Source organism: Triticum aestivum, chromosome 6A (genome assembly GCF_018294505.1).
Source record: "Triticum aestivum cultivar Chinese Spring chromosome 6A, IWGSC CS RefSeq v2.1, whole genome shotgun sequence".
Lineage (NCBI taxonomy): Eukaryota > Viridiplantae > Streptophyta > Magnoliopsida > Poales > Poaceae > Triticum > Triticum aestivum.
Genome location: NC_057809.1, coordinates 505,006,146 through 505,017,565, shown reverse-complemented (window position 1 = coordinate 505,017,565; position 11,420 = coordinate 505,006,146). Strand labels below are relative to the sequence as shown.

The 11,420-nt window shown below is 46.1% G+C and overlaps 1 protein-coding gene across 1 annotated transcript in view; it reads left to right on the top strand.

The window, feature by feature from the left end:
* Window positions 1-10,818: 10,818 nt before the first annotated feature.
* The window catches only part of LOC123128155 (nuclear matrix constituent protein 1a), a gene marked incomplete in the record, with an annotated part of 6,588 nt that continues 5,986 nt past the window's right edge, over window positions 10,819-11,420 (top strand). Inside the window, 2 exon segments of the mRNA XM_044548090.1 lie at window positions 10,819-11,028; window positions 11,304-11,420. Of these exon segments, the coding sequence (XP_044404025.1) occupies window positions 11,366-11,420 (55 nt within the window).

The window sequence follows — 11,420 nt, the reverse complement described above, 5'->3', positions numbered from 1 at the left end:
GAGCATAAGGACTCACGTACATCAGAAGAGGAGACTAGAAGGCCATGAAATATAGCTCATCTTCGGCCTTACTATACCTGAGCCATTGGCTATACTTATGTACATACAATGTATATATTATGATTAAGTAAAATAAACCGGAACCTCAGCTAAAGCGGGGTATCTGTTCTTTTACATCATGTGAGGTTACACGGATTTGCTCTAAAGCGGCCTCCGGTTTACCCCTTGAGTTCGCTTTGCTAAAAGCATCGTGTTATATCACTTGGAGGATTGGTCATGTCCGAACCAATACCATGTCTCTTGATAGGAGAAAGCCACCAGATCACTTGGGGACTTGGTCATGTCTGAACCAATCATGCCTCTTGATCGGCCTAAGGCCACAGAATCACTTGGGGGCTTGGTCGAACCCGAACCATGATCACGCCATTTGGTCGGCATAAAATGCCACAAGAATCACTTGGGGACCTGGCTAACTAGAACCATAGTTACACCTAACGGGAGCTTGGTTGTGTTTGGCCATGGTTACGCCATTTGATCAGCTTAAATAAGTCTTTTTTGGCAAACGTTTTTTTCGTTGCTTTTGCTTCATACTTTTCTTTGAAGGTTTTTTTTTGCTTTTTTTTGTGTTTCTTAAACCGACAAAAAAAATTCAATTGACGGAACACGGTTCACGTCAATCCGGAGGCTATTTGATCGGTTTAATCCGCGTTGTTAACATCCTCTTATGGAGTAACACGGTATTTATCGTAACCCGGCACGGTTTACATGGTAAACCAGCATCATATATATATATATACAGGAGCTGTTATCTCCTCCAACAGTATGGGTTTGCAAAACTCCGCTTCAAGATTGGCCAAGCCAACTTCACGCTCAATGACGGCAGGTATTATGTATCTCAAAATTTGGTCATACTTAAAATTTTGTTTTGATTTCATATATGCAGACATCATATTGCCGCCTGACGGTACAACCGCGGTGGCACTTGACGAATTTTTCATTTCAGAAAGTGTTTTGGAAAGTTCATTGCCACAGGAAGAACAAATTATGCACGAAGGCATATCAACATCAAAGGTATCAGTTAGCCTATTACAAGGCAACATGGTGCCCATAATAATATAATTGTTTTTCGCAAAGATGAGGCAGTTTTAAACCGGCGTCCGGTTCAAGCTTGGTCACCAGCCTGGCCTGATGGTTGTGGGTCATCCTGCGCCGCTTCAGCCTCCGTATCCCTACCCAGTGGCTGGAAATCCACAGTTGTCCAGTCGATTCCCATTAATGCTTGAAAAACAGCTTCATCGTGGATCAGCAAGGACGGGTCAATATCGGGAGTGTAAGTATGCTTACGGATTGGAGGAATCAGATTTTCCGATTCATGGATTGGCGCAGCTATTCGCTTGTTCTGACTGTCATATTGCGCTTGATAACGAGACAAGTCTGCTTCCTCAGCCAACTGACAAGATAGTGGACGCACCTCTCAGTTTATCGCTCGCAAATCCGCTTCACCGAATTCTGATCCGTCTTCCTTCAAGCTGGGATAGCCCTGAGCCGCTTCAACAGGATCAAAATCAGGCACCCAGGCTTTTGCCCGGATTAAAGCATTGATTGCGCCGGTTCGAGCAGCAGATTTCTTTAGCTCTTCAATCCGGGCAGGAAGCACCGACAGTTTCATCAGAGTATCTTGAATCAAAGTAGGCGCCGGTTTGTTATGAGAGGTGGTACAGATGATCCGCTGGGCACCAGTATACAATTGTTCAACCAATGTATAGGCGGCTTTTAGCTTCTTCCATACATCTGACCCCAAGTGACCAATGCGTGTCCCTGAAATACCATAAAGAGTTAATAAGCCGGCGACTTTGTCAGAAGGCAGAACCAATTCAGTAGGAAAACTGGCTTACCAAAGATAGCAGCAGTCATGGCATGCACGTGCCGCTTTATGCTGGTCAGTTCATCTGCCACTGGTTTTAGTGCAGCCTCAGCATCCTCTGCTCGTTTGATCAAAGCGGATTTCTCAGTGGCCCAGTCCGCCCGTTTCTTTTTGAAGTTTTCCTTAAGTTGTTCCATGGCGCTTAAAGCACTGGCCAATTCCTCTTTTGCTTTGGAGGTTTCAGCTTGTTGGGTTTTCAGGGCTTCTTGAAGATCGATGACTTGGTTCTCTTTTGTCTTCAGCTCCGCCTGCATGCATACAGATATATGCTTCAGCAAACTGGTAGAAGGATTCAAGTACCAACCACATAACAAGTTATGCGCTTAGTACTTGGGGGCTAATGCATATTTGATCTAAAGCGGCCCCCGATTTACCTCTTCATCTTTCGATTGTTTACAAAGTCTCAAGATCAATACAAGTATTCAACTTGGCACTTGGGGGCTAATGGCTATTTGATCATATATATTCTGATACGGCAGTTTCAATTACTTAAAGTACCGGTTTAACTACGCTAAAGTTGAACCGGCCCTTGGGGGCTACATCAGCAAATTTCAAAGCAACAAGATTTATATTATTTAAGTCCCGGTTTGAAAGAATATTCCAAACCGGCCCTTGGGGGCTAGGAGAGTCAGGAATGGAAGCATACAAGCAAGAAGGAGCATATGGAAATTACCTCATATTTGTCTTTCATCATGTTAACCAGACCGGCTTCATAGTCACGGCTGGTATACAGCCGGTTCAGATAGCCGGAATGGATATCTTGGGCGTTCAGAGCAGCGTAAGTCGTCAGATCAGCATTCCACTTGCCTTTACCAAAGGCAGCAAGTTCTTCCTTGGCAGAATGTTTGGATAAAGCGACAGGATTGTTTGGCTCAGTATGGCCAGTACCAGTAATGACAACCTCATCATCTTTGGTACCGCCGGTTTGCACTGGAGCTGTTGGCTTGTCAATAGGCTTTGCTGGACCGGTGGAGCTTTCAATCCGGATGGAACCTGTAGGCTGATGGGTAGGATCTGAGGTGTCAGTGGGTCTCTCTTCTGCAATAAGATCATCATCTTGTTGCGGTGGATCGTTGGGAATATCCTCAGGAATAGCCGCTTCAGCGTTGGGTGTTTTGTCCGCTTCAAGAATGACATCCTCTTCGGCCGCTTTGTCCAGGCGGGCCTTCTTGCTTGGCCTAGGTTTGGCCCTGAGAAGGATAACAAAATCAAATACAGAATATGTTCTAAGGCAATGTACTGCAAACATTGCAATAAGTATAGCTTACCCAAACACCGTTTTGAGCGGTGGGAGCTGAGTAGCCGATGACTCGCCATAAGATGAGTGGGAAGTAACCTGATAATTGGAGTCATACGGAGTAAGAGGTTGACGAAAGCAGCCCGCTTTAGGACAAGCACTGACAAGCAAATTAGAGACCTCGGAATGGCGTTTCCGAACCGGACTGTTCGGTAAACCGGCGGAGGTAACTACCTGGCCGCTGTGCCGGATGGTGCGGCGAGCTTCATGTTATTGCGTCTTCATAAGAAGTTTAGGATCCAAATAAGCAAGAGGATGAGAAAATTTAACTTTCCGGTTTGCCTGACAGATTTTTTGTGAAGGCAAGGTTTCTGAATCGGAAGAGAGAATAATTACCTCGGCAACATCCGCGTGGCTGGCTTCGACATCATCCTGACAAATATCATCATCAATAAGACGCATGAAAAATAAACCAAGTGAGTCAAGCTCTACCTCAAAATCCAGATTATCAACCTCATCGTCAGGAGCCGGATTAGAAGAGGCGGTGGTTCTTTTCCTATGGGCAGTCTTCTTCACAGCTCTAGTCTTTTGCCGGGCTGCTCTTTCCGGTTTGTCTGGTTTTTCTGGCTTCTCCTGCGGCAGTTTTTTGCTCCAAAACGGATCATCGCCCTGATTATGCAGACACTGATATTAAAAACAATGACCAGACATATCAATAACAGATTCAGTAAAGGGAAAAGTCAAAGTCATACAGCTGGCGGTTTGTTGGTGGCACAGAAGGGAAGCAGGCCGGTTCTGGCGCAGATGTGTTCCGGTTCATTCAGTATCTTACGCACAGCCTCTGTGATTTCTTCACCAGAGAGCTAGAGTCTTGAGTGTCGCAGTGGGTCATCAACACGATCAGTATACTGGCACATCAAACCGGAGCGCAGACTAAGAGGCAGTATGCTCCATGATATCCAACAGCGAGCAAGATCAACCCCTGTTAAACCGTTGGCCATAAAAGCTCTGAGCTTTGATAGTTGAGGAGCATATTTACTTCTCTCCTGTGCAGTCAATCTTTGTGGAGAAGGGTGTGTGTTGCTGAGCCGCTCCGGTCGAAAGCCAGGCAAGGGATTCTCACCAGCAGGGGAGGTGTCTTTGCAGTAGAATCATGTCTGATTCCATTCTTTGGGGTGGTTATGCAGTTTTGCGTGAGGGTATGTGACCTCTTTCCTTTTCTGAATCGCCACACCACCCAACTCCGTATTGGAGCCGTTAGTAAATTCAGTACGATGGTTTAGATGGAACAGGTCTCTGAACAGTTCCACTATGGGCTCCTCTTGAAAGAACGCTTCACAGAGCACTTGGAAGTGACACATATTTGTAACAGAGTTGGGGCTAGTATCTTGTGGATGGAGCTGGAAATCGGCTAAGGCATCCCGGTAAAATTTAGAACCGGGCGGCTTAAAGCCCCGGGCTAAGTGATCTACGAAAATAACAACCTCTCCTTCTCGAGGTGAGGGAGGGCATTCTTTGCCAGGAGCCCTCCAATGGATTGTATCCTTACTGCCTAAAGCACCAATCAGGACTAAATCGTCCAGTTCCGCCTCTGTGACGCGAGAAGGAACCCAATTGTACTCATACACTTGCTTGGCCATGACGGAATCTACAAGGTAAAAGATCTCGGTTCAAAAATGCATTGATTAAAATGCACTGGTATGTACAATGTTAAACCGGAAACAACCCTATCTAAACCGGAGTTTCATGAAGCAACCTACATCTGGCGGTTCAACAAGGGGACTAATGGTTTCTATAAGGTTAAACCGCCTGAACTAAACATTGAAGCAATTAAGATTGCGGATGGTTAAGTATGCAGAAACAAGTTTCACAAGATCTTATTACGGCATTGGATCTGAAGCAAGTTCAGAAAATAAGAAAAATAGTCAAAGATCAAAGCAGAACAATATTGAATCAATGAGTAGAAGTATATGTGAGATCTATGGTTTTGGGCAGTAAACTAGCGGCGGATACTGAAAGTTACCGCTACACAAAGCAAGGGTTTATATGTGCATCCAGGAGCTAATACATGAGTATGAACAAGTGATGAACACCGCAAGAACACGAAGCCCTAGATCAGATCTATATTGAGAAGAACAGAAGATGTACCAGAGCTGAGGAAAACGCGGAAGGTCGCCGCGGCTTTCTGGCGCGTTCAAGTTGATGCAGCGGCCAAGGGTGATGCAGAAGACGACGGCGGCGGCGGAGCTCTGAGACTGGCGACACGAGGAAGACGAAGAGGAAGGGCACGAAGGGAAGAAAAGAAATGACTCTTCGGGCCTATTTATAAGGCAAAGGACATGTGTCAGGCGCGGGAATCAAGGGACCGCAGATTTTGGAAGTAGGGCGGTCACCTCGGTCATTGCGAATCTATTAAACAAGAAGATATCATGGATGTTTTCTTTATGACAGATGATGTCACGCCGGTTTACAGCAAACAGAGAAGATGACGTCACGACGGTTCAACAACTACAAGAAGATGTTGAAGATGAAGATTTTTGCTAAGGATTGACATGAACCTGTTCAAATCAATCTGGGGCCTAATGTTGGGGATATTACTACTGGGCATAAACCGGCCTACCTGGGCCGGATTAACTCCATCAGTAGTTCAAAGGTGTTAAAGCCCAAAGAGGCAGATAAAGGCCCAGGGCCCGTAGTCGGTTTACAACCTGTAGCCGTACATCAGTTTTGTGCACATACTTGTAATATGAGTTAGGAACAAGGAGAGACCAACCCGGAAACGAGTATGAACCGGTGTTGGGACTCTCTGAACCGGCAGGCGTCGCCTATGTATATAAGGGGACGACCCGGCGGCGGTTCAAGGACGACAGACAACGACTCGAGACATAGGCGAAGCTTATTCGCTCCCTAGTCATCGAAACACCCATCAATTCCATCACAACTAGAAGTAGGCTTTTACCTTCATTGAAGGGGCCGAACTAGTATAAATTCTCTTGCGTCCTTGTGTCCGCTTTAACCCCTTCAAGCTAACCCGTAGCGATGGCTCCACGACTAAGTCCTTTCTCTAGGACATCTGCCGTGACAAAACCACGACAAATTGGTTCAAATTTTTGACCGGATGTATGCGGCTAGCGTTGGAAGTCGTCTTCCCGCATTCGTGTCCGCGGACTGGTCTCCCTCTGTCCGTGAACGGATGCGAAAGGAAATTTGCGGATTGGTGTTGGAGATGCCATGAATTGAGTAGCCTGGAACCAACAATCACGCAACTTACAAATAGCTATCGCACCTTTTTTTTTCCCGCGAGGGACTTTTCATCAGTACCGCCACGTAGCTGTTGGAAGAGCTATCTTTGCATGTTCCGTGCTGCCAGACCTGAAGTTATCACGATTCCAGTGCTTGTCAAATCAGTTCAAGATACCCAAACTGCCCTTCAAAAAAAAACAGATACCCAAACTGCAACCGGCACGGAAGAATAAACGATGGGGGCCGCGGGCGACATCAGAGGGGAGGAGAGTAGCGGGCGGGAGATTCCAATCGTCGCCAAACTGCATACAGCCTCCGAGAGGCATTCCCGCCCAGCACGGCACCCTGGGCTGGCGCGCTGGCGCCTCGTCGCACCACGCTGGAAAGCATGGGAGGGAAGGAAAAGAAGCCCCGACGCGCGCGCCGCCCGCCCGCCTCGCCGCGCATGTGACCAATTAATTTCGGGGCCGCGACCTGGCGGTCCACCGGTCAGCCACGGGCGTCGTCGGGAGACAGGTGCATTTAGTACCGGCGCCGTAGGGGCATATTCCAAACCCGCGCCGGAATTAGTCCCGCCCACGACGCCCCCAGCGGCCGTGTGCTTTTACGCTGCTGCCCTCGCGTAACGGGAAGCATCATGGCATGCGCGGCGTTTTTTCCCCCCTTTGATGAGAGGGAATCATCCACGACAGTTGGATTGGATATGGTGCTGCGTCATCGCTCGTTGGGACTAGGCTGGTGGCACTACCCTCAAACTGTCATGGTATCTTCTGTTGATTGATTTGGTTAGGTGAGCCAAGATCACGGACAAACGTGCTGCAAAATTGTTTACTGCCAGGAGAAAACCTATTTTTTTGCGAAGACTGCCAGGAGAAAACTAACACAAATTGGCTTGCATGTTTGTTCGTCTTGTACCAGGATTGAACAGGTGTCCTTTTCTTTTGTGGACTTCGTTTCTAGATTATATAGTACGGCGGTTAGTTGGTTACCTAAATTGTGTGACACAACATTGTTTAGCGGCTTGTCTTACATGGCCATAAAACAACTTTTATCGTGAAGCGATCACAGGGGATTATACAACACATGTTGAGGTCATTGTCGAACAAAGTCATCTCATCTTTGGTCTTGTCGTCCACTTGTTCGTCTATAGATGGCATCAACCTGCTTAAGTTGCAGATATTTCTGTATAATCCTTAGGCATATCCTCAGTCACTTTCTATCTTTTGTCGAACAAAGTTATTGCAGGCCATTTCGTCATTTCACCTATTTTATCTTTGCATCCTGCGTCGTTGGTGTCGCTACCTCTCTCGGCAATATAAAACCTAGTGTTTACCAAGGGTGAAGTAGAATACTATGCAGCCGGTGTGATGGAGCGATTTCTACTTTGTATTCCCTCGCTAGGATATCTGGATTCGACAATAGTTTTCATTAGCGTGTTGAGCCTTCAGGAGCTATCCATAAGAATTGCAAAATGTATAGTTGCAAATGGAGATACTCACATTGATTTACTACATGACCAGTATACACGGTTATGAACGCCCCTATTGTGCTCCGGTTCCTGCGTAACTATACTAGCTACTCTTTTTTCCTATCTGTCCTCACCTTGGTGGGTTTGTAGCCTATACCGATCTCGTTGATCCGTGCCCTGGTTTATTTCGCCTCGTACCATGAATGGACAAGTATCTCTTTCTTTTTGTGACCCTTGTTTCTAAAACATATGGCAGTTAGTTAGTTGGTTACCTAAGATTGTGGTGACACAACATTGTTTAGTGTGTCGTCTTACATGGGCGCATAAACTACATGTACTGTCGAGAGATCACAAATAAGAATGTTATACAACATGACAAAGCCCCTATCGTTGTCACACAAGATCATCTAATTTTGGTCTCCTTGCATTTAGTGCTAAAATCTGGCTAGAGTTAAGCGAGGATTTTCGTAAATCACTTGGCATCCTCGATTCCACTCTACCTCATTCATGCCACTGACTTAGACATGTGGGCTACTTCATATGTATTCTCCCAACTAACATATTTTCTGATGTGTTGTTTGTCTTGTACCTCGGGGATTGGACATGTGTTTCTTTCTTTTGTGACCCCCTCCCCCCCTTCTAAAATCACATGGTTGTTAGTTGGTTACACAAGAATATGCCAAACAACATTATTTAGTGTGTCGTTTTGCACGGGCATAACAACTTGTACGTGAAGCGAAGAGACCACAATGTATTTTTGCAAACATGTTGGGGCAATCAACGAACAAAGTAATCTAATCGTGGTATTGACGTCCACATGCCCATTTATAGGCAACGCCATCTAAAAACATCTAAATAATTACTTTACATTGACAAACAAACCAGTTAATGGGTTGTTTGGCTAGACTTAACTCGTCGCTTTTGGTTTTTGGCTTGTACAATAAAAAACACATATTTTTATGCCTTCTGGTTTTTTATTGAATGTTGTAAGACAGAAGTGAAAAGCCAAAATCACATCTCTTGGCGTGTAGACCAACGATCAAAAGCCACACGTTAAGCATAACCAAACAAACCATGAGTTGTAATGGTTTTCATACAACGCTTTGGCATAGTTTATTCATCTCCATTTAATGAGGAGAGTTTGACCTCTATTTTTTTACAAAGGCTTTAATTTCCTCCTCCCCTGCTTGTTACTTCGTTGTCGAAGATAGTTCTTTTGATAGACTGAACCCTGATGTAACTAGCGGTGAAGTGGTACACTGTTTGACTGGCGGAATGGAGCAACTTATGCTTTGCATTTTGTTGCTACATGGCTCAAGGATTGGTATATTTGACAACACTTTTGCTAGTAGGGTGAACATGCGAGAGATATCCATAAGAACTACGAGATGCATGAGAAAGGCATGAGCATCATTCTGCTGCACAACCAGTATATACGGGTATGACCCCTTACCATAATTATTAGTTCATCTCTTCCTACCAAGCCTTGTTGTCTGCCTTTAAATTGGCATCCTACATATACCTTATAAACTTATGCCTCGATTATACCTTATAAACTCATGCCTCGATTGTCCGACCTCATGAAGTTGCCACTAATGTGCTCGAGTGCATGCTTAGAAATATGTATTGAGGGTTCGAACTCTCAAATATGAAGTCCTACACGCACAAGCATCAACCGCCCCATTTAAATACTGCATGTGATGTTTGTGAGCGCCAATCCTACCTCACATTAAGGGCCTTTTTGGTTGCAGCCCTGGGTAAAATCTGTCTAGCCTGGAGCATACCTGAGACATGCGTGGAACTTGTTTGGTTTATATCCTTAATGATTCGATGCTAGCCTGACCTGGGGAATCTCAACATGTCATTAGCCTGGTTGAAAATCTGATAGGGTCACTAGCTTGCCCAGGCGAGCATAACCGGACGCCTGGACGACTTCCTGGCATGCAAATGTGTGGTTCCGTCCAAATAGCAGAAGGTAAACATGTTGTGACATTTTCTAATACTCTAACCAGGCATGGTACAAACCAAACAACACTAGCCTGGCCACGCAAAAATGTAGCACCTTCCCAGGCCAGATCCAGACACTCAATTTTCTCAGGCACATTGTGGTGGAGACGAACCAAACATGCCCTAAAACCACATATCAGGCATGTAATTTGAAGGTGAGGATGACGACTAAAGATTGGTCATATGTTTCAAATGACGGAAATATACATATGACCCTCGTGACTAAAATGCACATGAATGAAAAAACCTGGTAACAAGGTGCCATATTAAACTCTATAGGTATTAAAACATACAAAGACGCAATAGAAATTGTGAAATTGCTATAGCAGTGGGAGTCTCTCCTGCCGTTTCAAATGCTAAAAAAACATGTGAAATTGCACCTCAAAAAGACCACATGAACGTCTTGAAAAAACCAGGTGCCTATCATAGTTCTTCAAGAGACAACTTTTTTTAAAAGATGCACTAGTTTTTTCTTGAAATTGCACATAAAGCAGTCCATATAAAAGATAATTTTCATTTATACATATCAAAATAGGCTATGTGAGAAAAAAATCTACAAAATAAAACCCTACAAATCGTATACAACCTTTTCTTCTTCTGAAAATCAGAGAGTCATATCCTTCGACTTTAATCAAAGAATGGTTTGACACTATGGTCAAGGTTTGGTGCTCCATGCCATTATAGTCAGCACTATTTTTTCCTTTCAACAAAAACTGGTTCCAAACTGTCAGCCAGCACTGATGCCGTTGTTATGCTAGTTGGGTCATCAAATGATTGTCCAATAGGAGGGGGCCAAGTCGGAGCCCCATGATTACATCATCGAAAAAGCATCACAAAATGCAAAAGGGCATCGTGGTCATTTGCCGCACCACACGCTCCCCTCGCGAGCACCGCTTTTCAGCCAGACGCCCGGCCCCCCTGCCAATTTACATCCAGCCCCCCGCCCGCCTCTTCCCCCCTCCTTTTCTCTTTCTCTCTTCCCGTCTCCCCGCTCCTTTCCCAAATCTGACCGCAGCCGCACGACGCACCTACCCAACCCCCAGAGCACCAGCAGCCCCGACCTAGCCCAGCCCGGCCCCTCGCGCGCCCGCACAGCCGGCCTCCACCGCGCCGCCGCGCCGCCGCGCCGTGGCCGCCGGGCACCTCCCGGTGAGCGCCCTCCTCGCAGATCCGTTAACCTTCTTTCCGCCGCTTGTTTCTTGGGGGGTTTCTTGGGATTTCGAGGGTTTGAAATTCGGACTTCTCGGCGGGGGACGCCCGTCCTCGCTTGCTAATGCGTGGCTTTCTCGCGGCTCCGGGGGCGGGATTCTCTGCGTTTCTTGGCAATTAGGGTTTCCTTTGCCGGGTTTTCTTGGTGGTTAGGGTTTTGTTGGAGGGAGCTTGGTTGGTAACCTTTGTGCCTTTCTTGGCCTCTGGAACTGCAGGTAGGGGAGCGGCGCCTCGTTTCTTTGATGCGCCGTGAAGGAATTGGGAGCAAGAAGCCGTGATGTTTACTCCGCAGGGGAAAGGATGGAACGGCTGGTCCACGCCGTCTCCAGGGA